Source organism: Falco biarmicus, chromosome 9, assembly GCF_023638135.1.
Source record: "Falco biarmicus isolate bFalBia1 chromosome 9, bFalBia1.pri, whole genome shotgun sequence".
NCBI classification, from domain to species: Eukaryota; Metazoa; Chordata; class Aves; order Falconiformes; family Falconidae; genus Falco; species Falco biarmicus.
In genome coordinates this window covers 52,063,305-52,087,599 of record NC_079296.1, presented here as the reverse complement: position 1 = coordinate 52,087,599, position 24,295 = coordinate 52,063,305, and the positions used below count along the sequence as shown (strand labels likewise).

The following is a 24,295-nucleotide window of genomic DNA, read 5'->3' as shown; positions in this document are numbered from 1 at the left end:
GAAGTCACTTTTCCAGCATGGGCTGGGACTTGTGCAGGTGGGTGGGCTCCTCCGGCAGCATCCTTTGCCTGTGCAAGGGGGGTCCAAGTGCCGAAAGGCCCCGTGGTACCCAGGGACTGTGGCCTTCCATCCCCTGCTCCCAGCTCCATCCCCTGCTCCCGCCTCCATCCCACCATGGAGTCCGGGGATGCAGGGTTGGGGGTGTTCCACCCTTGTTCACACTCACATGGGAGGACAGGGCTGGAAACACAAACAAAGCTCAGTAGTGTCTGTCCCAAACATGGACAAAATCCAATTGTATCCCAAAGATGCGCATCTGATTCACCACGTGCTGTTTAACCCTCTGATCCCTGGGCTCGTACGCTACGTGGACCCAAAGGACAGCACTTACGAAGCAGAGGTTTATCCATGAATGATTTGAAAAGTGGCTCAAAAGTGGCGGCCAAGAGCTGTTGTTCATACTGTTTTTAAAAAAACCACCCAAACCCCAGCACTCCAGGAGATTTCCAGGCTTGCTGCCCCCTCCCACGGTTCAGGTGGATGCAGTGATGGCAGGATTTGCAGACGATGGTCAGGTTTTTCTCCCCTCCAAGGTGCTTCGTTGTTGGCATCTTCTGCCAGAGGATTTCAGAAGCATTTGAAAGATGGAGCAGGGTGCAGATTTTGGCTCGGTGGCTACACCCAGCACCGCGGTGGGAATGGCTCCTTTAGGCATAGGGAAATGTGGCCGTGGCCTCCTGGGCAGCTGGTGCTTTTGTAGAAAATATTTTGTCCATGCAAAATTTTAGTAGTGATGATCAGAACAGTTCCTTGGGAATCTCTTGCCTTGCAAAACTCCCAAAGCATTTCAGGAAGTGATGCTAAATAAACCAGGAGGGCAGGTCACCTTTCTTTTCAAGAGAAAGATGTTCAGGCTTAGCTCGAAATGGAGACTGTGGGAAAAGTGGTGCGTATTTCAAGTCCACATTTAATGTGCAAGAGGCCACGATGCTGGGTGCGACAGTGGGTGCAGGTACCCCAGGAGCAGTTACAGGTAGATGACTCCAGATTACTTGCTCCCCTTGCATTTTTAATCCAACCCAACAATGGTTTGATGCCTGGGGAAAAGCAGACTACTACTATCACCTTAAATTAGTCACTGTGTGCTAAGCCTGCTCGGTGTCTGTTGTGGGAGGCAAGATGCTGGCACAGGGAGCTATTCGGGATTAGGTGCACCCTCGCACCTCCTGCCTCATGTTTGGTGTACACACCACAGCACCACCTTTTTATAAATTCTGGATTTATGGTCATCCACGATAGGATTTTATGCCTTTACTTGCTGATAGTCTCTTTAATGGCACTGCTGAAAAGATGAGATGCTCCATGCCTGCAGCCATCCCAGTTCTGCATCACTGCGGTCCATCCCGCTCGGCACCTCCCCGGCGGGGGGGACGCAGTGTTACACCAAGAGAGGGGCATCGCCTGTTTGTCTCAAGCACTTTCAAACTTCTTTTTGATTTTAATCAAAGTGCTGGTGCAAAGAAGGGCTTCGTGTCACTGCCAGGGAGGTGACAGTGTCCCTGTGCTGGTGACAGGATTGGTGTGGGATGTATTGCCAGCCATCCGCTGGTGCTGCTACGGGAATGGTACCCGGCGGGGTCGGGTGGGAGTGTTCATCTGGAGTGGGTTTCCACCGACACGGGCTGATTCAGGGAGATGAGTTTCACAGAAAACATTTTATTAAAAGTATTGAGTGAGAATTTTTTTTTAAAGTTTGGTTTTAATTTCATTAAGGTCTTGCCTTATAATTTACGACGTGAAGTGAGACCACAATAGTGTAATAAAGATATTACTTCTATGCTGAACATGATGCAAATAGTATGAAAATGGAGTAGGGCCAATATTCTCAAAAAATGTGGTTTAAAAAAATAAATAAATATCCGTATTAGTGATGTTTCATCCTAACCTGGGGCAAGTCGAAATACCAGCATCTCCAAATTTCCCCAGAGACGAACCACTCCAAACCCTGGAGTTTTGCCCGCTCTGGGGATGAGACGGGTGCAGGCTCACTGTTGCTTATGCCAGAACCACTCCGCTTAAATCTGTGGCGTTGCAATGGCATCATCAGGAGAGCAGCCCTGCCCCGGTGCCGCTGTCTCCGTGGGGCTCGCAGCAGTGCTGAGCATGTCGGTGTGAGTGCCCTGCGGGGCTCCAGGGATGCTCTGCCGCAGCCTCTGGGGATGAAGAGGAGAGGGCGGGGAGGCTGTGAAAGGCTGGGCACAGCAGGAATGGGCAACCTGGAAATAAATAAATACACAGTAGTTGCTCATGAAGTTGTGTAATGACCTGTCTGAGCAAATGGATTTCTCCAGCTCGTAGTGAAGGGTTCAGTGTCTGTTAGGGAAAATAATTGTTCTTTCTTAATTATTTCCTCCGGTTATCGTTGTGAATGGGAATGGGCCATCCCCACGTGTGGGATGCTGTGGGATGCTGCACATGAGTGGGACGGTCAAGCCCCAGAGAGCATCACTGGTCTCTGATTCCATGCACAGCTGTGCCTGCTGTATTTCTCCATGATTTCTGGGATTTGTCTCTCCAGCATCTCCCTGGGGCTCTGTAGCACTGGAGGGATTCCCGTTGGTGGGTCATATAACAGCTTTTTCTTCTGTGTTTATGGAAACTCACTAAACATCATCACTGCCATTGGGGCAGCAAGAGAACTCCAAAGACAAGAGCAAAACTGCAAGTAAAACCCAATTAACCCTGCGGGCTCCAAAGGCAGCATTAATACTAATGACTTAAAGCCTCCTTCTTGGTTTTTTTTTGGTTTGTTTGTTTAAGACTGCAATGTGAAGCAACTTGGTAGGATAATAGATATTTCCGAGTCTGGTTGTGAAAGCTGTTTTTCACACCAAACAAAATAAAAGCAGAATTATCTGCTAAAGCTTTCAGTGCACCATCTAAGCACTGGTGCCTGTTATTGCAAAATTAGGATTGGGGCTAGGTAAATGTTCTTCATTAGCAGATGAGAAGGGAAGAGCCAGGAAGGCAGACCCTGATAACAAGGGCAGCATCGTGGTACCCGCTGGGCGCAGCGCAGGGAGCCACCCCTCTGTACTGGGGATGCTGCTGCAGGCAGGCTATGCAGCACATCAGCCTGACGAAGGGTGCAGGAGTGCCTGCGAATTATTTAGCGCCTCCACAGATAAAATTTCAAAAACACGAAGCAGCGGATGAGTTTGAGCTCTCTGACATGGCAACACCGCGTATAACCCAGCTCCGGCGCTGCACCAGGCACACGACCTCTATTTGCATTTCATATACCCCATAACAGCCTCCTGTGGTTTTGTTCCTCAGGGATTTCGGTCATTTCTTTCCCAACACTTCATCCATAGCTCAGAGGTTTTTTCTGCGGGAGGACAGGGTCGGTGGGAGACCCGCGACCTCCCACCCATGGCAGTGTTGATCTTGGAAGCCGGTGCTGCTGAGCCACGGCGGGCAGTGGTCACCAGCATGGCTCAGGGCAAGACGACTGCACCTCCTGCTTTTTGGGGGGCCCAAAGAGCAGTGGGTGGGGTGCTGGCGGGACCAGTCTGGGGTATCCACCGCGCTGGTGATGTGCGTGGCCAGCACATGGCGCCGGCACCTGTGCTGCAGCCTGGGCCCATTGGCAAAGCTCCTGAGATGCTCCTTCTGGTTGTAAAGAGGAGAGGTTGATTATTCTAGTGTCAGGACGGAGCAGTGCCTGGTGGAACTCCCTCCCCGTCTCCCATATTCCCCTTCCCACTTACCAGGAAAGCAGCCTCGGGGACACCAGATTTTGGGTGCCTTAAAAGCAGGGGAGAGTATTGAACCCGAGTGGCGGGTATGTGCCTGGGCCAAATAAGAGCAGCTGCTATGATGAAGTTCTGCAGGACTTTAAACCCAAAGAAATCCCATTTTCCAGTCTCAAGCACCTCGCCATCCTCCTTGGCAGCACAGACGAGCGCTTGGCATGACACAGCTGCCAGGCAGGACTCCGCTGTGCTGCAAACGACCAAAGCAACAGAGAACAACCCAGGCTGAAGGTGTTTTACAGGAGCCTGTTTGCCTCAGAGAGTGGGTTAAACCGGAGCCGGGCAGAGAAGCCCCCAGGTTGACTTTGCTCATGACTTTGCTGGTTGGGGGGAGCTGGCAGAGGTGCATCGTCCCCGCGCGGAGCAGCCCTGCTCGCTGCCCGCTTCCCCCTTTCCTTCTGGCACCAGGTTATTTTCAGCTTTATGAAGCAACTGTAGCCCAGTGTGCTAACAGGAGGTGATGACAGCTCGGTAGGTAGGGCCGGTGGTGCTGACAGCTTGTAGGGTTACACCTTTCCCAGGAATATTGCGGCAATCACCTGGCCGGGTGGGGGAAAAAAAAGTGTTTGCGCAAAAGCCGGGATCGCCGTGGGGATCAGGGTCTGGCTAATATTTATTCTAGCAGATCCACCGTGTTTGCAGGGATGTGTTTGAGGGGAAAGCTCACAGCCAGGTATTTTATGAGGGGCAGAGTTATATGAAGAAGTGCTGCCGAGGGATTTCTCCATCCTGCTTGCTGTCGGGGCTTCCAGCCCCCAGCCCCCACGGGCTCACATGCTCAAAGGGAGGAAAAACCTGTGGAGAAGGATGGATGTGGGGGGGTGAATCAGCTCCTGCAGCCTTCCTGGCTTTTAGCCCTGCACAGTGTGGAGCATCACAAGAGCCCTGCGGGAAGGAGGCGTAGCCTGAGCTTGGTCACCAGCACACAAGAGAGGTTTTGCTCTGGAGGTCGGCTGGCAGCCCTGCAGCTTGTTCCCAGTGGCCAAGGGTTTCTTCCTCACATTTTTAGATGATTTTTCAGGTGCTTGCTTGGGCAACCTCTCATTTTCTTCCTCTCCCTGAGGGGTTTTCCCAGCCTGCTGGATTGCTGCAGCTTCGGGGAGAGTCAGGGGAAGAAACCCCAGCACCTCAAATGGTCAGAAACGGGTGATGATGGCTGTGAGTGAAGGGGGTTTGGATGGAAGGTACATTACGGATGCTCGCTGGGTGTAGTTGGGGTGGCCAGAAGGATCTCCCAAAAGCCACCTGTGTCAGATCCAAGAGGGTGTCTGAATTCCCACAGTTTGCTTGAGACCAACAGCGTTTGGGATGCCTGCTACCCCTCTTGGTCTGGCGTGAAGGACAGGGCTGCAGAGGGGCCCAGGGCTGCCTGGCCATGGGGAACAAGTGCTGCATTGTGCCACCAAAACTGCTCTTTGGCCGATATCAATAGAGGACTTGACTGCCCGGTTTTGCCTAGCTCAGCACTTCAGCACATGCTAAATTCACCCAATAAATAAAAAATGAGTAAAAAACTCCCGATGGCTTGAGAACAGACGATGCATTGATGGCGGTGGCTGATCCACCGCTGCTCCGCAGCCAGCGCAGGCAATGCTGGCTCGGTTACCACCAGCCTGGGGGACCCTTCCCCAAAATGCCCATCCCCTCACCTTTGCAATGTCAACCCCAGCTGTGCTGCAGCCATCCCTCCGGCCGGGAAGGCGAGGCGTGGGATTTCGTGGCAGACGGTGCCTGTGAAAACTTGCTCGGCAAAGCTGCGTCAGAGGGAGTGCCTCTGCCCACCGCCCGCATGTGGCCTTTCCCCGCAAGCAGCTGCTGCAGCGCTGGAAGCAGCGGGACCAGCGGAAGGGTTTTTCCGTCCTCTTGCAGGGAAGGTAAGATATGACCTGGAATGACTCAAGGCTGTACATGGAAAATGCTGGGTTGCAGCATGTGTGGGTTTGAGCAGGGAAAACACGGCTCTTTGCTCACTTATCTTGCCAAAGTCCAATGAAGAGTTCCCTGGAAGTCCAGTGCCTTCACGGCTGTTCTCTGAGATGCCTCCAAGCATCGAAACACATTCCTTTGAATGGGAAGAGTGTGCTGTGGACCTGTTCAGTTGCTCTCCAGGTTGCATCCTCCTTCATTCATCATCACAGGCATCACCATCTTCTCCGAAGCGCTGTAGAGCATCGCCCACCTTTGCAGGATGCTGTAGCCCACCCGCAGCAGCCCGGCATGCCTGCGCCTGGGTACTGAGCCCAGGGAAGCGCCAGAGCCAGGAGATGAGCTTGATTAGCAGGAGAAAAATTAATGTTCTCAGAAGCGCCAGAGTTTTGTTTATAGAACGGATTTGCACTTCTGGGAGGGCTGTTGACTTTCAGAAGGCTTAGGCTTTCAAGTACCTAAATCACACTCACAGATTTTTTTAGGTACTTAGAAAATATTTCTCCTATGTCCTCAGGCCTTCTCCAAGTGCAGCGGTAATTACAAGTTGTCCATTAACCATAATGTGCAGATCTCTGCTTGAAGCTGTTATGCTTCCAGCACCTAGAAGACAGACCGCATGGAGAGGCACGGCTTGGATTTCAAAAACACGAGCAGCATGACGTGAGGACTGGGTGCAGTTGCAGTTTTAAAGGACAAATGCCTGTGTTTTTTCACATGGGCTCGGGGCTTGTGGGGTTTTGGAAGGTTTCAGAGACCGAAGGCTGTGTGAAATGTGGCTCCCCCCTCCTCGGCTTGGGCAGTGGCCAGCCCCTCCTTGGGCAGCAGGAACTTCTCCTTTCAGCTACTGCAGCCTCTGTGTCGTCTCCTGCAATGACTCATTTTACCGTAGTGCGTCATTTAGCACAGCACCCAAAGCCTCTCAGCATCGTGTTGTCGGTGGGTGCAAGTTCAGCACAAGTACCTTTGATTTTGTAGGAAATTATTGGAGTGTCAAGTAGGTGGGGGTTTGGCCTGCATCCCTCAGGGGGGAAGGAAAGGGGTGATTTTTCATTTACAGCCCGGGGTAAGCTATTTTAACAGTTACTCCCATCTTACCTGGATTTGGAAGAAAGGAAACCTCGAGCAAGTATGCATAAATTCCCCAGGAACATCAGTGGGGATGTTTGGAGCAAGACTGTGTCTCCAGGCTGCATGTTTGGTCCTGAATCATGCTGGAGCGGAGGCAGGCAGCAGCCCTGTCGCTCCGTGTGACCGATGCTCGGTTGGGTACCAGTCTCTCCTGGTTACTCCAGCTTCAGTCTGGCCCAGGCTCTTGGAGAGAGTGTGATGGAAACAGCACCAGGGTTTGCCTTCCCCCAGATAAACGAGCGTAAGAGGCCCAGAGAGCTCTGCTACCCCAGGCAACCCAACATCCGTGGTAGTTTAACCATATTTGTTTAACCTGTGGTAACGAGTTCTGGTGATGAGGTTTTACAGCTCTCTGAAATCTTTAGCAGCGCTCCAGGATCTGTATTGTTGGAAACGCAGTACGGAGTCCTACACGCCTCCGCTGGCTGTCTCCAGCCTAAACCCAGATTTTTCCTCAGCTGTTCCTCAGAGGTCTCCTCATCTGGACTTACCAACTTCTTGCTGCTCCGGACTCCCAGCGAGCTGCCGGTGTCAGTCTTTGCAGATTTAACCCCACCAGCTTATTCAAGAGAATACTGACTGATGCCAGGCACCGGTGAAGCCTCTGGGACATCCCACCTGATCCGTATCTCCACAGGCCACGAGCTATCCATGACTTTGCATGGAGTGTGTTTTTTCTCCTTCAGCTTTTCTTTGTGTGCCCACCTCCCGCGGCCGATAGACGGACGGTAGATCAGGTGAGCATCTTCAGCCAGCGAGGGGGCTGCCACCCCCCAGGTGCCTGCTGGGCTCCCGCTCAGGCCTGGCACGGGGCAGGTGGCCGCGCTGGGTGGCCGTGAAGCCATCGCACCGTCACACGCTGCCTCTTGCCAGAGGCTCGCACAGGATGCTCCGCGATCTTCTCCGGCTCAGAGCACCCGCCCTGCCCTGTAGCCAGTGGGGTGGCCATGGTACTCCCGTTGGCGTTCAATAATTAAGATTTAGTTTGCTCTTTTAAAAACCAACCTGGGCAAAAGGCATGCCCTGCCAGGTAAGGGTGCTGGTGGGCAGCCAGCATCTCCGAGGGGTTGTGTGCGTTCTGCTGCGGGGGAGGTTGAATGCCCGCGAGCTTCTTGTTGGTGGAGTTTGAAACTGTTGAAGACGTGACCGTACGTAGAGTAAATCCAGGTCCTGGCCAAGGCAACCAGCCGTGGAGCCTCTTCGTTAGAGAGACGGGGACAGAGAACTGACCTCGTGTGGTCTTTAATAAGGGAGGACAGCCGTGAGCCATCACAGCGGAGGGTTTGGCAGCACACCAGCTCCAGCTGCTTCAAGAAGGGGCTGAAGTTTCTCTTGCCGTGTTTAATAAATGGAGTTGTCGGAAACAGGCATTTATTTTTGGCAGATGGCTCTGTCCTGCCTTACAGGTGGGACTGGGAGATGCGTGGGGTGGAGATGGTGGTGGGACTGAGCCGCGCTGGGGTGGGGGTGTTGCTGATGCCGTCGCAGGGGCAGGAGGGGCGCGGGACCTGCCACGGGTGGGGGGTGGCTGTTTGCGGTGGCTGCCCAGCTCCAGGGACCAGCGGCTGCGAGCCGAGTGTTCCTGCTGGGATGGGGGGCACTTGGCTCACCTGGTGTAACTTCCAGCCCAGCCCAGCTTCAGGATTCCCTCCGGTCCCTGTCCCCGCGCCTGTCTCAGCTGCCTCTTTCCCCTTGCCTTTGCAGAACCGCCAGACTTTCAACAGCCTTACCTGCCTTAGCTCCGCGGCCGAGGACGGATCCCAGCGGCTCCCCGGCCCCCAGCCATGGACCGCAGCCCCCTGCTCCCCGGAGGTGATGCCGGGCAGGACCCCCGCCTGCACCCCGGTGCCGGAGCCGCCGCTCCCGCGGGCCGAGGAGCGCCGGGCCAGCAGGGATGACCTCTCCTGCGAGGAGGAGGAGGAGGGCGGCGGGAAGGAGGAGGACGGGGCGGCGTGGCGGAGCGGTGGGCCGGGCGCCGAGAGCCTCTTCCAGCTGGATGGCGAGATAGATATCGAGCAGATAGAAAACAACTGAGGAGGGAGTGGGTCCCCTTGCCCCGCTGTCGGGGGGCTGCCGGCGGAGCCGTGGAGGGCTCCCCGCTGCCGGCGCTGGGTGCACGGGGTCCTGCCACCGCTCTCCTCCTGCCAGCCGGAGGGGATGAAGCAGCTTTGCCAAAATTTCATCAGGTATTTAGAGCAATTTGTGTGCATGCGTGTGTAAATCTTGAAATTCTTTGTAACTACTGTAGCCAGAGATCAGCTAGCCGGAGGAAACTGCCTGTCCGACTGGGGAAACCAGGCACAGGGATGGCCAAAAACTCGCATTTAGCGAGTAAATGGCTTTTGCCAACCCCAGGTTGGAGCTGGTGGGGCTGGCCACACTCCCCCGGGTCCCACCTGTGCGTGTGCGGAAAGGGATGCACAAGGAGAAACCACCACCCATGGGGCTGGAAGAAGTGGGGGGGAACCAGAATGTCGGATTCGCCAGCGAGCGCTGTCTGGGGCTGCGGGGGCGGCTGCGGTTCTTCTGCCACATCCCACACGGCCCCGGCACCACCCTTGCTCCCCACGTCCCTGGGAGTGCCGTGAGAAGGAAATCACAAGTGAAGTTTTTTGCTTAAATTTAATAATGGTAAGAGCTGGATTTTTACTTCTTTTAAAAAAAAAAAAAAATTCCTTTTCCTGATGAGGAATTAAAGGGACCCCTGGCCCGCCCAGCTTCCCTGTGGGGTGGCATCCACAGCAGCGCTTGGCAGGTGCTGCCCGGGGATGCTCAGATGCCTGCCTTCCCTATTTTATTTTTTGGATTCCCAGTCCCTTCTCTCAAACCCATCGGGAAAAAGCCCCGATCAGGCTCGGTGCCACCCTCGCTTGTGTTCTCAGCACCCAGTTTTTAGCAGGGCTGGGCTGTTTACCCATTTACCAGCGGCTGTGCCCTCTTTGCTACCTGGGGCACGGCTGCCCCCCTCCTGTTTTGGCTTGGCCGTACTGTGAAGGGGCTGCGCCCGAGGCACGCTGCGGGGTTACTTGACAGTGTCAGCTGGCAAAAAGCTGAAAATCCAGGTAGCAGCACTGAAAGCTTTTCCTCTTCCTGTGCCTTTTTAGCACAGATAAAATGGTGACCAATATATTTGTATGATATTAATTCTCTTTGGTAAAAAGAAGCTGTCCACTTGCTAACAGGTTTAGAAGGACGCGTATTTTTTTTTTCCTCCCTCTTTTTTTTTTTTTTTGTTTGTTTTTTGTTTGTTTAAAGCTCTAGGAAAGCTGTACAAGTGGCTTGCAGCATCTTCTGCAGGTGCCCTCAAGCTCAGGGTTTACTTCCCGAGCTCTGCAAAAGTGAGAAAGGGAAAAAAAAGTCATCGATACCAGCAGCAATTGAAGACATGACATTTGTAACAGGGTTCAGCACCCCCATGGGCAACACTTGATGAGTCTGTAACTCAGAAAGGGCTGAGAGCCACCGGTACAGGTTTTATTCATCATTTCTGGTTCTGTTAGTGCACTTTTTCTGTGGTGGTTTGGGATGTGCGTGGCGTCTCCCATCACAGTGGAACCCATCAGCCCTGTCCCGGCACCGCAGAGCGTGGCGGTGGCCACGTCCATGCCCCCGCTGGGTGCTGGCGAGCTGGGCCAGCCCCAAATGTTTGTGGAAAGGATGACAGGGATGTCTTTTTCATTTTGGGGAACCCTCCAGCTCTTTTAAGTTGTCGCTTGATGCATTATTTAAAAGAAAATACATCCTGGCTTAATTTTTAGCCCTCCTGTAGTGGAAGGCGCTGCCTGGCTGACACATTCTGGGGGGGTCCAGCCACGCCAGCGTGTCCCCAGGCTGCTGCCACCCCTCCGGCACGTGCCCCTGCAGCGGCACGGCCACAGCACAGTTCTCAGCTTTTGAGTCTTCCTGATGCTCGATATCCCCCTCACCAACATGTCCCCCCTCCTGGGGCGCACAGCTCCCGCCGGCCACGGGCACCTCCGCAGCTGCCAGCTCCCGAGTGACCGAAAAAGGGCAAATTCACCCAAATCCATGTCCGGCTGCTGCCGCAGAGCTCCGGGTGGGCTCTCGCATGTGCTTCCCCGGGGCAGTGATTCCTAAGGGCTTCTGTTTTCTTTCCAAGGGCTGCTACCGGTGCCATGCTAACCCCCCATGGTAGGAAGGTGACCAATGGACCACTACCCAGCTGTACTCGACGTAGCCGTAGCATTCAGTTTACATACAGCACAACCCGTTTGCCTTACTAAAGACGCTTCTCCAATGAGTAATGGCCTTATACTGGGCACGTTAGCGTAGGCAAAGACTACAGTTAGCGACGGTTTTGAGGCCACGGTGGTGTTCTGTTGGGTATTTCGTTGTTGGGTTTGTATGATTTCATGTACTTATTCTCAGTTTAAGAAAGCCTTACTTTTAAAAATTTTTTTCTCTCTCTCTCTCTCTCTCTCTGTAGAGGTAAAACATTTGTGGATTTATATATATATAAATATATATATAAATAAAGTAATTAAAAATATTAAATATAATATAGTATGTGCCTCAGATTCAGGGGACATCCTGTTGATTGTAAAGTCCGAAGTGGCGTTGCTCCCCGGCATCAGGAGATGCGGACCCTACGCCCGCAGCCACTGCAGCGGGAGAGCAGGGCATCCCCCCAGGGGTCCCGCTCTTGGTTTGTAAAGGACGTCACCTATTACACAGATGCTTTGGTAATGCCCCCCTCCCCACCCCGGCAAATTCCTGCCGGCTGCCAGAATGTGATATTAAAGTAATATGCAGACAAGGGATGTTACTCCTTGCTAGGTAGCTAAAACAGAAGGGACTCGGTGCTCGTCCAAGGCGTGACCCAGCCTGGCCAGCAGCCGTGGCAGGATGACAGCGTGCTGTGTCAGCAGCAGTAAGAGTTCAGCATCCTGAAAAAAAGGATTTTACTAGGAAAAGTCCTAGCACGCGCGCAGGGAGTTTGCTGTGTGTTTGCAGATGCAGCTCTTTGAGCCTGTTCTATGAAAGATTACATTAAAGAAACCACGAAAAGAAATATTTGTAAAATAGATTGTAATTTTTCCACGTTATAGCATAGCCTCTTTGGCCAATAAAGTTGTGTTTCAAGTGCATTGTTTAAAAGCTCCTGGCTGAACAGGCTAACAGACTTACGTAGGATGTTATAGGATTGTAGCAGTGCTTTACAGCGTTTATGGGTTTGATGTTCAAGAAATCAAAAAGAAGAAGATGGCCAAAAAAAAAAAAAAAAAAAAAAAAAAAAGAAAAGAAAAGAAAGCCTTCTGAAGCTATGACCTGTAGTAGGCAAGTCTCGCTGGCAATTGCACAAGTGCAGCGGGATGTGCGTGTCCCCGGGAAGGGGCTGCCCGAGGTGCCCCCACCGGTGCAGGCTGCCCCCTCCCCGGGCGGGCGAGGAGGCTGCCCACCCGTACCCCCTCCATGACTTGATTGCACTAGAGCAGCTCAATCTCAGGAAATTGCTTGTTACTTTTACTGTGTAAATAAAGCTTCCTGGTTCAATAACCCCGGCCGGCGTCTCGCCTCTCTGTGCCGTCCCGGTGGCCGGGCGCTGCTGCGGGGTCAGGGCGCTGGGGACACCACTGCCCCTTGGGGACCCATCAGCCGGGTGGTGGCACCGGCTGGAGTTTGATGGGGCAGAGCTGGGGGGAGTGGAGGGTGTCACAAAAATGGGGGGTGAATGGGGAAAGTCCTCGGCTGGAACCCTCTGTTGGGGTGTCAGAAATAGGAATGGTGTCCCAGCCATGGGTTGCACCAGAAAAATGGGCATTTTTGGTGACGTTCTCCTGCAGGCAGATGTGATGCACCGGGGCGGGGGGGGGATGTCTCCCACAGCCCCCCGAGCCTGAGGCTGGCTGTCATCTGTAATGCAGCCGAAGAGATAACAGCAAAATGCAAATCAACATTGAAGTGCTAAGTAGCACCTTATGCTTTGTGTTCAAGGATGGAGCTAATGTCCCACCTCTTAAAAAAAAATAATCTAAACTCAAGAAAGGCAAAGAGCCCACAACAGGGCAAGGGCACGCGGGGGTGTTAAATTAATTCTTGGGGAAACAAAGCGATTATCTCCCTACAGCCTTTGTAAACCAGAAAGGAAAACGGCTGTGTTTCCTCGAGCAAGCAAACAGTTTAAAAAGTTTCATGACAGATGGCAGGATGTTTATCTGCCTAAACTTAATCAGATTGAAGAGATAGGCTTAGTATAATAGAACAAAAATGAAGAATTATAGGATAAAAAAGAAATTCTCAGTGATCCGTCACAGCCCTAATGTTCAACCAGGGTTTACGGCATCCTCTGTGTGTGCGCAGATGCAGATGGTACCATACACTTTGGCTGAACCACTACCCGGAGGACAAAAGATACAAAAACAGACCAAAAAAATGCACTAAGGTCACTTTCCCAGATGTGGTTTATTTTATTATAATTTAATTCCTAGCCTGCTTTAGCCTGTTGTCCCCAAGGGGTGCCGTGCAGCTCAGCAGCCAGCTGATAGCTCTGAAAAACAAGTGTTTCCAGCGCTCGCAGGCTGCTCCAGAACCACGGAGCATCACTTCGGTGTCCTTCAGTGTCCGGGGTTGTCTTCTGCTGTTGGGACTGCTGGAACTGGAACTGGAACTGGAACCGTTTACCTCCTGCCTGCAAATGCAGAAAGCAGTAGCTGAACGCAGACAGTGGCCAGAGCGCGCTGCCTGAGCGTATGTATACATGAATACCTATAACATGCACATAATTACAAACCTTTCCATGGTCCTGTGGGAGGTCTGGAGCAGGTTGAAGCCCGGTCAGTCCTGTTCCACTGCAGTCTGAAGCACAAAGTCTTGCCCAAAACCCAAGGGGGTGCAGAGTTCTGACATGCTGGTTAAAAGGAGACTTTTGCCTACAAAAGGGTGACCCTGCGAACGCTGGCAAGCGTCGGGGAAGGTGGGCAGCCCCTGCTTCCCCTGGGGCAGGGGACACAATGGAGCAACCCATCGGCTTTAATTCTTCTACCCATTTTGAGCCCCTGTTCCTGCCACGCTCTTGCCACGTGCAGCAGGGCCAGGCGTTGCCGCGCACGCTGCAAAGAGCCGCTCTGCAAAACTGTCGGGTGAGAAAAACTAAAATCCCTGGGGATCTGCTGGAGCACCGCAATGCCCAGCAGCAGGGCGCAGCTCATTTTAGCAATGCTTAATCTGATTAGAAAAAAAGACGTATCCCCTGCCCACCCCTGCTCAATGGAGCATCTCTGGCAGCCCTGCATGGGCTGAGCGCTCCCTGGCAGCAGGATGGAGCTGAGCTGGGGCTAAACTGGTGTGGCGGGTGCTCGGCAGGCAAGCGGTGCTGGCGCAGGATCGGTCCCAGGGGATATTCAGAGAACAGACTGGGTTCATCCCATTCGGGTAGCTGCAGCTGTCAGGTAGCAGCGTATGCCTGTGTGGATTTGGTATCCAGGAGAACTGGAGGGAAGTTTAGCAATGACTGCTGAGAAGGAAAGAAAGTGGCTGGACGTTCAGCTTTATAAAGCAGAACTTACAGTTGTGGCAGGACTGATGGAGCTGGTGCTTTTACAGAGACTGGTTCCCAGCTGGGACTGGAAACTTCAAGCCAGGAGCACCAGCACTGGCTGGCACCGTTGCCCACGCTGCCCGCTCTGCCGTGGCCCACCGGAGCATCGCCGGTGGGTGAGCTGGAGCTGTGTGGGACTCGATGCCAACAGCACCCTGGCATGGGGAAGCCACGGCTGCACGGCCGGGATTTTAATGGGAAAAGGTAGGAAACCCATATCCCCTCCCACAGCCACGTCTGCCTGCCAGCCCCCCCCACCACAGAGGGAAGGAAAGGCCCCTCGTCCCACAGACCTCGCCAGCTCATTCCAGGTAGGGAAAAAGCATCTCAGATCCTCTAAACATCCCTGCCAGCGCCGATGCGACTGAACAGAATGACGAACAGGCCGGACCCGCAGGATGGGGTTTATTCCTGACAGGACGACGCAGTTATTCCATAATGTGTCACAGCGTTTGTGATATTCGCATAATATTCGCATAATGTGACCCCGGGCCGGGGCCAGGGAGGGGTTAACCACGGCGGAACAGGGTTATCGGCTTCCCAGGGGAGCAGGGGCTGTCCCACTCCCCAGGGTTTGTGCTGCCCACAGCGAGGGGCACACACGGGACCCCGCAGAGCCAGGCTGGGCCGGCGCACCCGTGCCGGGGGCTTGCTGGCCTCCGTCACCCCGCAGGGACAGCCCCCTCCCATCTCTCAGTGACACCGGTTAGCGGTGGGCTTGCCAGTCCTGGCTCAGCAGTTGGACTTGATGACCTTAAGGGTCTCTGCCAACCCAAATGATTCTATAATTCTGTGGTTCTGTGATCTCAGGCACCCCAAAAGGTGCAGCGTGGGCGAGTTAACCAGAACAGCCTCTTCATGAAGGGGTGCCAGGTCCCCCGTTTCCCACCCAGGCACCTCCAGGCTGGGTCCCTGGTGTGAGCAAAAGGGGTGCAGCCCCCCCCAGCATTGCCCGGAGGAGGCAGAGCCCCCCCACCGCCCCCAGGGCTCCCCTCGGGCAGACAAGGCTGAGCCCCGGCTGGGGAAAAGGCCGGCCCTTTTGGGAAAGACTTTTGGCAGGGCACGGCACCAAGGGGAAGGCATTCAAGACATGATGGAGGACAGCACGTTCGGTGCTCCCTCCGAGGAGGTCAGCAGGTCATTTTAGTACCGTTAATGTGAAATATTTAGGAACGCTGGCATCCACCAGCCCAGGCAAGGCTGGGTCTGTTCACGTCAGGTGGAGGTGGGAGAGGACGAGGAGCCCCGTGGAGGGGCTGCGTGAAGGGCTTCGTTCCCGCTCCTGCCCATCGCCCACCGCGCCCTCAGTTTTACAGCTGCTGGAGGATAATGTCAACTGCTTCGGCAAGGTTGTTCACGTACGCGTCAGGCTTCACGTGGGGGTGGTTTTCATCGCAGGGCCTGCAGAGGAAACAGAAGGGCATGGCTGAGCAAGGACAAGCTCCCACCGAGGTCCCATGTCCTCGCAGAGCCCGGGGCAGCACCGAGGTGGACCCAGATGAGCACCCTTGGGTGAGCCTGGGTTTCACATTCCTCCCTGTTCTGTTTTTTTTCTTCTCCTTTTTGCTTCTCTCTCCCTACCTCCCCCACAGCCAGGTTTTTTTCAGCATGTCCGGGTGCAACTAAACTGGGCGAAACTTTGCGAAGGCTTGCACGGAAGACAATCTCCATCGTTAACTAACTAATGCAAATTAATGCACTGCATTTTACGTGGTACCTCTTCATTCAGGCAACAGCAGTATCAGACAGGGACTGCTGGGAGGACAGTTCACTGCAAGCCCAAGACCCTACAAACCAGTGCAAATAATCATTCTCCCATGATTTTTTCTAGAAATAGGCAAAGCAAGGAAGAACTCACGTCCAACCTAGAGACATGAAAGGTCTGTACACAGCTCCAGTGAATGGGGAGGCTCAGCCAGCATCTGATTTTGCAGGACCACCATCTTCTTGAAATCCAGCAGCCGTGGTTTCAGACACTACCATGAAAAGGGTCAGACTCGGCCTCCGCCCCGAGTCACTGCCCCAAAGCAGACCGGCCTGCAGCCATTTTTTTGCCAACGATTTAATTAGAGGTACTGGCCTAACGAGGCGCAGACGCACAATCCTATTTTACTGATTCAGCAGCGCTGCTGGTGGGGACAGGGGCAGATGTGGGAGGCAAAAATTTTTCCAAACCTTGTGGTCCTGTTGTGGCTCTTGGGCTGAGAAACCCAACAGCTGCTGAAGAGAAAACATATGTATTTTATACGCTTAATGACTTCCCTTTAGGGAAGAGATGAGACCCCCAAGATCCACCTCCTATCTCTCTCGCTCCCTGTAAAGGGCAAACCTTTATTTAGCACTGGCCACTTTCCCAGTGGGGAAGATGCATTTCCCATCGGATGCATGGGAGGCAGAGAGATCAGTATTATTATTATTAATGATGTGCAGAATTTGGTGAGCACTTGTCTGTACAAGTACCAAATCCTTTCTTCAGTCCAGCACTGAAGCTCCCCAGGGCTCTCTCCTTTCTGTTCATTTTTCAGCCGTGCTCTTCATGTCCGAGCACACGAGCTCCTCGCAAAGGCACGGCCCCTTCTGGGAGTCCACGCTGCTCGAGATTTCACTTGCTGCAACGTTACAGTATGCAACTAGGAAAAATAAAAGGCACTGATGTTCAGCTTTCCTTGTGTCACCTGCAAAGCCACGTCTGGCCCAAAGACGATGGCTCCATGAAACGGGCCCTACACTACTGCTGGCTGTCATAAAAGCATCTTATTTAAAAGGTGGAAGGTTATTCCATGGGTTTTTTTATTTAATTATCCAAGTTCTAGCTCGTTGCAGGGCTAGGGTGCAGTAAGAACCGTAATTATGATGGGGTTTAGTTTTTCCTTAACTAAAGAAGTTATAATGCAAAATGGAGAAAAACCTTTAAATATAAAACAAGTAAAAATCTGGTATGTATCCATCCCTCAGGTGGTGACGATTGCTCAGCCCCTGATTTAACCAAGTGGCTTTTATGAATACAGAAATATCGGGGAGGGGTGTGTGTGTGTGCGGGGGGGTGTGTGGGTAAAATACTGATTTCTTGGCAATCATTTTTAATTCGAGTGGAGGTCTAAAAAAAAGTAATGAACAAAACTTCTTTCCATTTTACACCCTGACAGATGTTTCTTTCTTAGCTTATGCTTTAGGAGAAAATTTTAAGAACTGCTTGAAACAAACGCTTCTACAAGAAATTGTCAATTACACAGCACTCTTTGATCTATTAAAAGGATTTAATGATTGGTATCTGTGCTGACTACAGAGAAATCCAACGGTAACAACTCAGCTGTGAAGTGCCAGTCATCAAGGAAATGCCCTGTGTACACTCAATGGGTGCTGCGGAGGAGAAGGGGGTAAAGCAGACCAGGGAAAAAGGGATTTTTACCCCTTTGCCCAAGTAACACGCGACCACAATGCACAGACTGGGCAGCCACCAATGCAGCGAGGTCACTGTCAGAACCCACCTTAGCTCCCGGGGAGCCCTGGGTACACCCTGGCAGGTTGCACAGCAGCCCCTCGGGACTGCTGGGGTGGACACGGGCTTCATTTTTATCTGCTGCACCCCTACTATTCATCCAGGGCCAATTACTTCTCTTCTGCTTTGCAGCCTGATACCCTACAGGGTCACACGGGGAACCCTAAAACGCTCTTCTGCCGCCCATGCTGCAGACGGCCTTGCTCACAAGGGTTTCAAATGTTTTTACTAATACTTTACCAGCATTATCCGGAAGAAAACGAGCGGGATACACAGCCCTTATGCAGCAGATGCCTCCCCATAAAGCAGACGGGGTGCAGCAAAGCCTGGCAGCTTCAGCAGGCGCCTCCCCTGCCTGCCCAGCTCCGGGCAGCACCCCGCTTCCCCGCCGTGGTGGGGACCGACCCCCTGACACTGCACTGTCCCCACACCAGTCACCCCTACGCCTGGGCTGGAAAGTGTACCTCGTTTCAGCCCACGGCAGTTTGCAGTTATATTTTTGAGACATGTCATATGCCTTGGATTACCTATATGCTCATCGCTGCTAAGAGGGGGTGGGGGGGGAATGCAGTAAATTAAATCGTCTGAACTCTGTAGGAAAGCAGAGAACTGGACTAAAACACACTTCCCTGCTTCCTTGCCTTTTCCTAGGGCTGTGCTAGGAGCTTTTTTCTTCCTGTCAGTGCCACCTCAAGAGCTGTTTCATGTGGCCTCTTGCTTTGTCTTACAGAACGCTTTGTAGCTCACCCAACTGCACACAAATAGCCAAGTTGGTTTTTCTGGAAAAACTCCAACTGGGTTCCCCCGCCCACCCCCCACCCCCCCATCTCAGTATTGCTCTTTTAAGCAATAAAAATTTCCTTTTCTGTCGAAAGGAAACTGCAAGCAATAATCCCCAAACGCTAATGCCAAGAAGCAATGCTCCAAATGTAGCGAAACAATTCGGGAGCCCAAGCCTGGGTGCCAGAAGTAAGGCAGAGGAGAGAGCTGTGCCATAAAACCTCCGGGCAAACCCAAGATGCTGGAGGATGAGCCCTTCTTCTGCCGTCCGAAGGGAGCGGAGACCGTGGCTCTCCACCAGCCTCTCCCCTGGGGGATGTCAGGCTTTTCCCCTGGAGAACAGCCCAGCTGCTGAGGGTTTTAAGATACCCTGAAGTGGAGTGCTGCTCTGGACCTCAGCCCTGATGCCCTGGGTATTGCTTCGGTGCGTCACAGCCTCCCTGGACAGGGCCATTGTGTGCAGGCGAGAACCCCAGCCAAGGGCAGATCCTGCTCTCACGGTTCCAGTTTGGCTTCTCTTTGGGTGACACTGATCCCCTTTGCACTGCACGACGGCAGGCGTCACAACAGCAGGCCACAAAACTGACAGCGGAGGTCACTTTGTGGTACTTTTCTCTTTCATATTCCAGAAATAAATAAAAGAATCCCCTAAAAATGTCTTCAATTTGCTAAGTCAGTTGAAGAATAAACTTGCATTGAGCTAACTTTAAGATAAACTCCTTCCGATTTTTATTTTTTTTCACATGGGACTCCGGTTGCGGGGAAGAACATAAATCAAAATGACAGAAAATTACGTTCTGTAGCTGAATATTGAGCTGTCAGCAATCTTGGCCACTGCACAAACTTTGCTGGTGAAAAATCAACTATAGCCTTGGGAAACACTTTCTTCAGTAAAGCAGGACTCCTTGGAGTGGGAAGCCGCGCAGCCCGGATGCGTACACCAGGAACATCTTCCAGCCCAAGCTGGCCACGACAGCTGTGAAACGCGGCGCTTCATTTCTGCGTGGCCTCTTGGTGGCCGCCTTGTGGGTCTATGAAGTGGTCAGGGAAAGAAGCGGCTTAGCCCAGGGACCCTCTGAGATCCAGGGTGGTCCTTCTTGGTCCCTGCAAGGACACGATCGGTGCCTGCCGTTCTGTGCACAGAGCTGTGTTAGACTATGTTCTTCAAAAGAAAAAGCCATCCAAAACGATCGGTGCATTACAGCACATCAAAGATATGAAGTATCTTTAGCGTAATGCAACATGGACGAGGTCTTGAGGCTTGGTAGTTACGTCCATCAAATGGTTCTCGGGAGATGACTAAACATCCTCTTCTCCCCGGGACCATTTATCACTGTCAGCGCTGCAGAAGCTGAGCAGCTATCTATAGCCCCATGTGCTCTGAGCCAGATCCTCCGCCCATACAAAACTGGTTAGTTCAGATCAATGCTTCAGTCTGAGACATCAAGGAAGCAGCAGGGGGCTGCAGAAAACTGGCTCTGCAATTTTAACTCTTCACTCGGTCACTTGGAAGCTCCAGCATGGTAACGGGACTGCTGACTAGCAGAAAGTGATGGCTTCCTCCTGGTGAAGCACCAAAGCAAATCCCTGATCGTAAGAGGCAGTGAAAAAATGGATTCTGCAAGAACAGGAGGGTTCGCTTACCATCTGGATCAGATTTGCACTTGGATTAGGTCTGTTCTGACAAGCTGAATTCCCTACCTAGACTCAGCTATCAGGAATGGTCTTGAATTGCCCCAACCTACCACGCAATTTTCTGCAGTGGTTCACCCAGATGTAATTGGGTATTTGAGGTATGAACAGATCTACACCGGTCTGCACAGTCCTTCGCAGGGACTACCAGGGGCCTTTAAAGCAAACGAAGCAAACACATGCAGAAGAGAGCACTGCTAAGTAAAAAGACGCTCCAAAAAACCATGGGCTTTGGGTTAACCATTTTCTCTCCCATACCAGCTGGTATCCAGGTTTAGCCTGTGGGCTGAGGCGGGCACCGGCTGCTGCTGGCAGCCAGCTCCGAATGGCGCTCGCATGGGGGACTGGAGCTGCAGAGCATCTGCAAAGCAAAGCATATGGCTGGGTGCCGGAGGTGTCCTGCCAAGCTGGGAGCCAACTGTCCCACCGGGAGCAAGGAGCGGGGGGTGCCTGAGCACCAAAACCTCACGCCATGCTGTGCTAGGAAACTCCACGTACCAGTTGGAATGATTTTCTCAGCACCTTGCTCACGCTCATTTCCAACAAAACATATGGAGAACAAATAGGAAACAGCTGGATTACTGCGTGGACAAAATATTTAGGAGATAAAAGCCCAAGTGGAGGTAGCAGACATGGACAGTCATGGCCACAATGATGGAAACATCCCCAAAATCCAGCTCAGAGACCTGCTGAAACTTGACTGCAGAGAGCAGGAGCAGATGGGGATTGATCAAGACATGATTAGTATCACAGGTTAAAAATAGCTTTTACATAGTTCTTTAGAAATGGAAGTGGGTAGGAAAAACACCACGCAGGGCCAAAGCAAGGCATCCAGGTTTGAAAAAGACAAATGATCTCACATGCCAGGGTACAGAGCTGCAATCCTTCGGCAAACCTGAGCTGTAACGCCGTGTCCCACGATCGCTGGCTGTTCCGGCAGCACAGCCTTCCATGAGACAGCAACCCCCGTCCCACAACCCCTGCTTGTGCAAGGGTCTCTCTGTGTCACCACACAGACTCCCCACTAGCTCCCCAACTAAACAGCATATACTCCTGCTGCACAAAATTAGAAAAAAAAGCTTGAAACCATTTCTCCTGACAGCAGTATGTATTCTTCAGGGGCTCTTACCATGGCTGTAAAATATGTGAGACAGAGTTTAACAAGATTTGCTTTATAAGGAATGTAAACAGACACTGTAACCTTTGCTAGTTTCTCTGGACAGATGCAATAATTTTACTTGGTGCCATGACTGAAACTCTCTTTTTTGTGAAATGTGCAATTTAATCAGTTGGGCACTGAAAACCCAGATAAATCACAATGACTGACAGCGCACTGACGGGCAGTTGATGAACGGCTGTAGAGCACATCTCCTGACGTTATGTTGAGAGACAAACCTGCACCAAAGCCACTAAATGCACCCAGTGCTGGAGCAGGTCCCAGAACTGTACCTGGACCCCGTATCTCACGTCACAGACAGATCTCCCTGGAATAGGAAGAATGGCTTTTGTGGTTAAAACACTAGATTTTGGAGAGCTGCTTTGATGGCATGCATGACTCGGGGCAGAAGGTTTGTCCTCATGAAGCAGCTAGCACCTTCCTTAGCTTTGCTGCTGTCTTTTGGGAAGATGCTTTTGCTCAACAGAAACTTCTAACCACAAGCCATGCAGCCGAGGATGCTTCTGTGTTCCTGTAGAAGTTGGTGGCCTCTAGAGGTGACCTTGCCATGCCATCTCCTCCTGGCCAGCGTGCCTGCAAGAGCTCCAGGAAAGCAAACCCGTGTCAGAGCAAACCAGCATCCTCTGCTGCTCCTCTCTTGCCTCCCAGAACCGCACAAACAGCTAATTGTGTTTAATTGCAAGTCACTTAAATTCAAGCATCCACAAACAAGTAGAAATTAACAGCCAAATTGTTTGCTTACACCTGAAGGAAGTCTGTGGGCTTGTGTCTTAATCGTTCCTATTTATGTTAAAATGCTACAGTTGTAACTGAGCAGAATAAACCCTCTCAGGTACAACACTTCTCCAGGCAATACACCTCAACATACAGGAAAATACTAAGATTGAGGGGATAAGGAGTTATTGTTCTGCATAAATAACCTAAAAAAAAAAAAAAGGAGAAAAGATTGGCAAATGCTAGCAAGCATTCCCTAGATCTTTGTTTTTCTGAATTTTAAGGCACTTCCTGTGGTGAACACTTGTATTTTTCAAATGTACACGTGTTGAAAACTTAATTTGGAGCGTTGTGGTAATTTGTTTGTTTCTAATCAGTTGGCTGCACGGTGATGATCTAACTAATGAGCTCAGACAGACATGCGATTCCAGAAATAACTGCTGAGAAGGGGATGCAGTTTGCTCCACCAGCTCTTTTTAAACTGGCACTTGCCAAGCTCTGGTGCAGGACATCACGTCGGGGAGCAAGGAGGAGGTCAGCAGTGCTGACCGTAACTGCAGATAGGAAGTGGATAACGGAGAGCAAATTGTCAAAATAAAGAAGTAAAAGGAGCAGAGGTGACCTGGACAGATCACAAGCCGGAGGCCGGCAGCGGCAAACTTCTGTGGCTATTACACGTAAAGCCTGGGAGAGGGTCAACACCAATATTTCCAATGCTTCTCTTCACAGGCATGACGTGTACTCACGCTGGCTGTAAATGATCCCTTGAATGATCCCAATTCCTGCCATTTCTGCCGCATACAGTGCACCAGGCTGCCACTGACCATGCAGCGCTGAGGATGTGGGTGACGCAGGCAGCTGCCTTCCTCTGCCCATCCCTATTTATTTTCTCTCAGGAAACACAGCACATGTGAACACGTCAGATTAAGAGCTTTGGAGACTGAAAGTCGTGAAAGTCTCCGTACTGTGGGTAGGACATATACAGACTCATCCACACACGTAAGTAAGCAACGGGCATGAAGAAAGGCAGGACGGCGATGGGGAGACGCGAGGCGAAACGCTGCCATCGGGACAGAGGGTACTGTTGGCTACATGCTCTCATGTGATTACACCAGAGCACGAGATGTTATTAGAACTGACTTCTTTCCCTCACCTCCAAAATCCCGCATGCAAAAATGCACTGCAAAGCCAAGCTGGTTTGAGCAAATATTTAAACAAGCAGAGCACTGGTGTTCAGGCATCAGGAGAGCAATTTTCCTCGTCAGAACTTCAGAGCTCTCTCATCTTGTAAAGCAAAAGCAGTTCAGCAGGGGCCGGGCACTAAAAGCGTGCATACCAACGTTATGGTGGAGGAGAGGGAGCAGCACACATGACTCTTCTGGTTTTGGACTGGTTCTCAGCCTGCCTGTCCCCGAATGGCTGCACACGTGGTCTGGGGACAACTGGTATTGTAGGGAAAGCTGGAATCTGGTGGCCATCAGGACAGTGGGACACCCAACTGGCCCCTTCTGCCAAATGGGGCTCTGGTCCCTTCTTCTCTGCCCAGGCTGAAGGCATCATGTGGGCTCTGAGCTGGGACCCGCTGTGGTCCCATCCAACCCTGAATCCAAAGGTTAAGCCATCAGGGCTCAAAAGCCAGCGTGGCTCCGTGCTTGGGATGACGGATAGTTGATCAGAATCTTCAGTGAAGACTCAGGTGGAAGGGTGCAGTTGTGACTGCCATCCTCAGCCTCATGGAAATTATTTTAACTCACCCCATGCAGTGAGGGCATTATTGGTAGTATCCGTGCAACATACTCTGTTAGGCCAACCGATACAGCTAGAGAAAACAGATAAACTTTTGAGAACCCAAAATGCTTCTGCCTCCGCAGAGGTGCACATTCACCCCTCCGTCACCTGGGTTTCCCCCGTCACACTGGCCCAGACCCATTTCACCCAGCGGTGCCTGTCCAAAAGCCAGACGCTGTGCCCAGGCTGGGCACCTGAACCTCTTCAGGAGCCTC

The 24,295-nt window shown here is 52.2% G+C and overlaps 2 protein-coding genes across 6 annotated transcripts in view; one reads left to right on the top strand and one right to left on the bottom strand.

Moving 5' to 3' along the window:
* Positions 1–12,139, top strand: part of FAM53B (family with sequence similarity 53 member B) — a 54,169-nt gene extending 42,030 nt beyond the window's left edge. For both annotated transcript variants that reach the window (XM_056352856.1, XM_056352857.1), the window contains exon 5: positions 8,577–12,139. In XM_056352856.1, coding sequence (XP_056208831.1) covers positions 8,577–8,906 — 330 coding nt within the window. In that variant the 3' untranslated portion in view covers positions 8,907–12,139. The remainder of the gene's footprint in view (positions 1–8,576) is intronic.
* Positions 12,140–13,276: 1,137 nt separating this feature from the next.
* LHPP (phospholysine phosphohistidine inorganic pyrophosphate phosphatase) overlaps positions 13,277–24,295 on the bottom strand; it is a 90,745-nt gene continuing 79,726 nt past the window's right edge. For 2 of the 4 annotated variants that reach the window (XM_056351876.1, XM_056351882.1), the window contains exon 7: positions 13,277–13,521. In XM_056351876.1, the coding sequence (XP_056207851.1) occupies positions 13,311–13,521 (211 nt within the window). In that variant the 3' untranslated portion in view covers positions 13,277–13,310. Of the gene's footprint in view, positions 13,522–14,821; positions 15,832–24,295 lie in introns of those variants that run through there. The other 2 variants (XR_008823899.1, XM_056351877.1) reach the window with 1 other exon arrangement.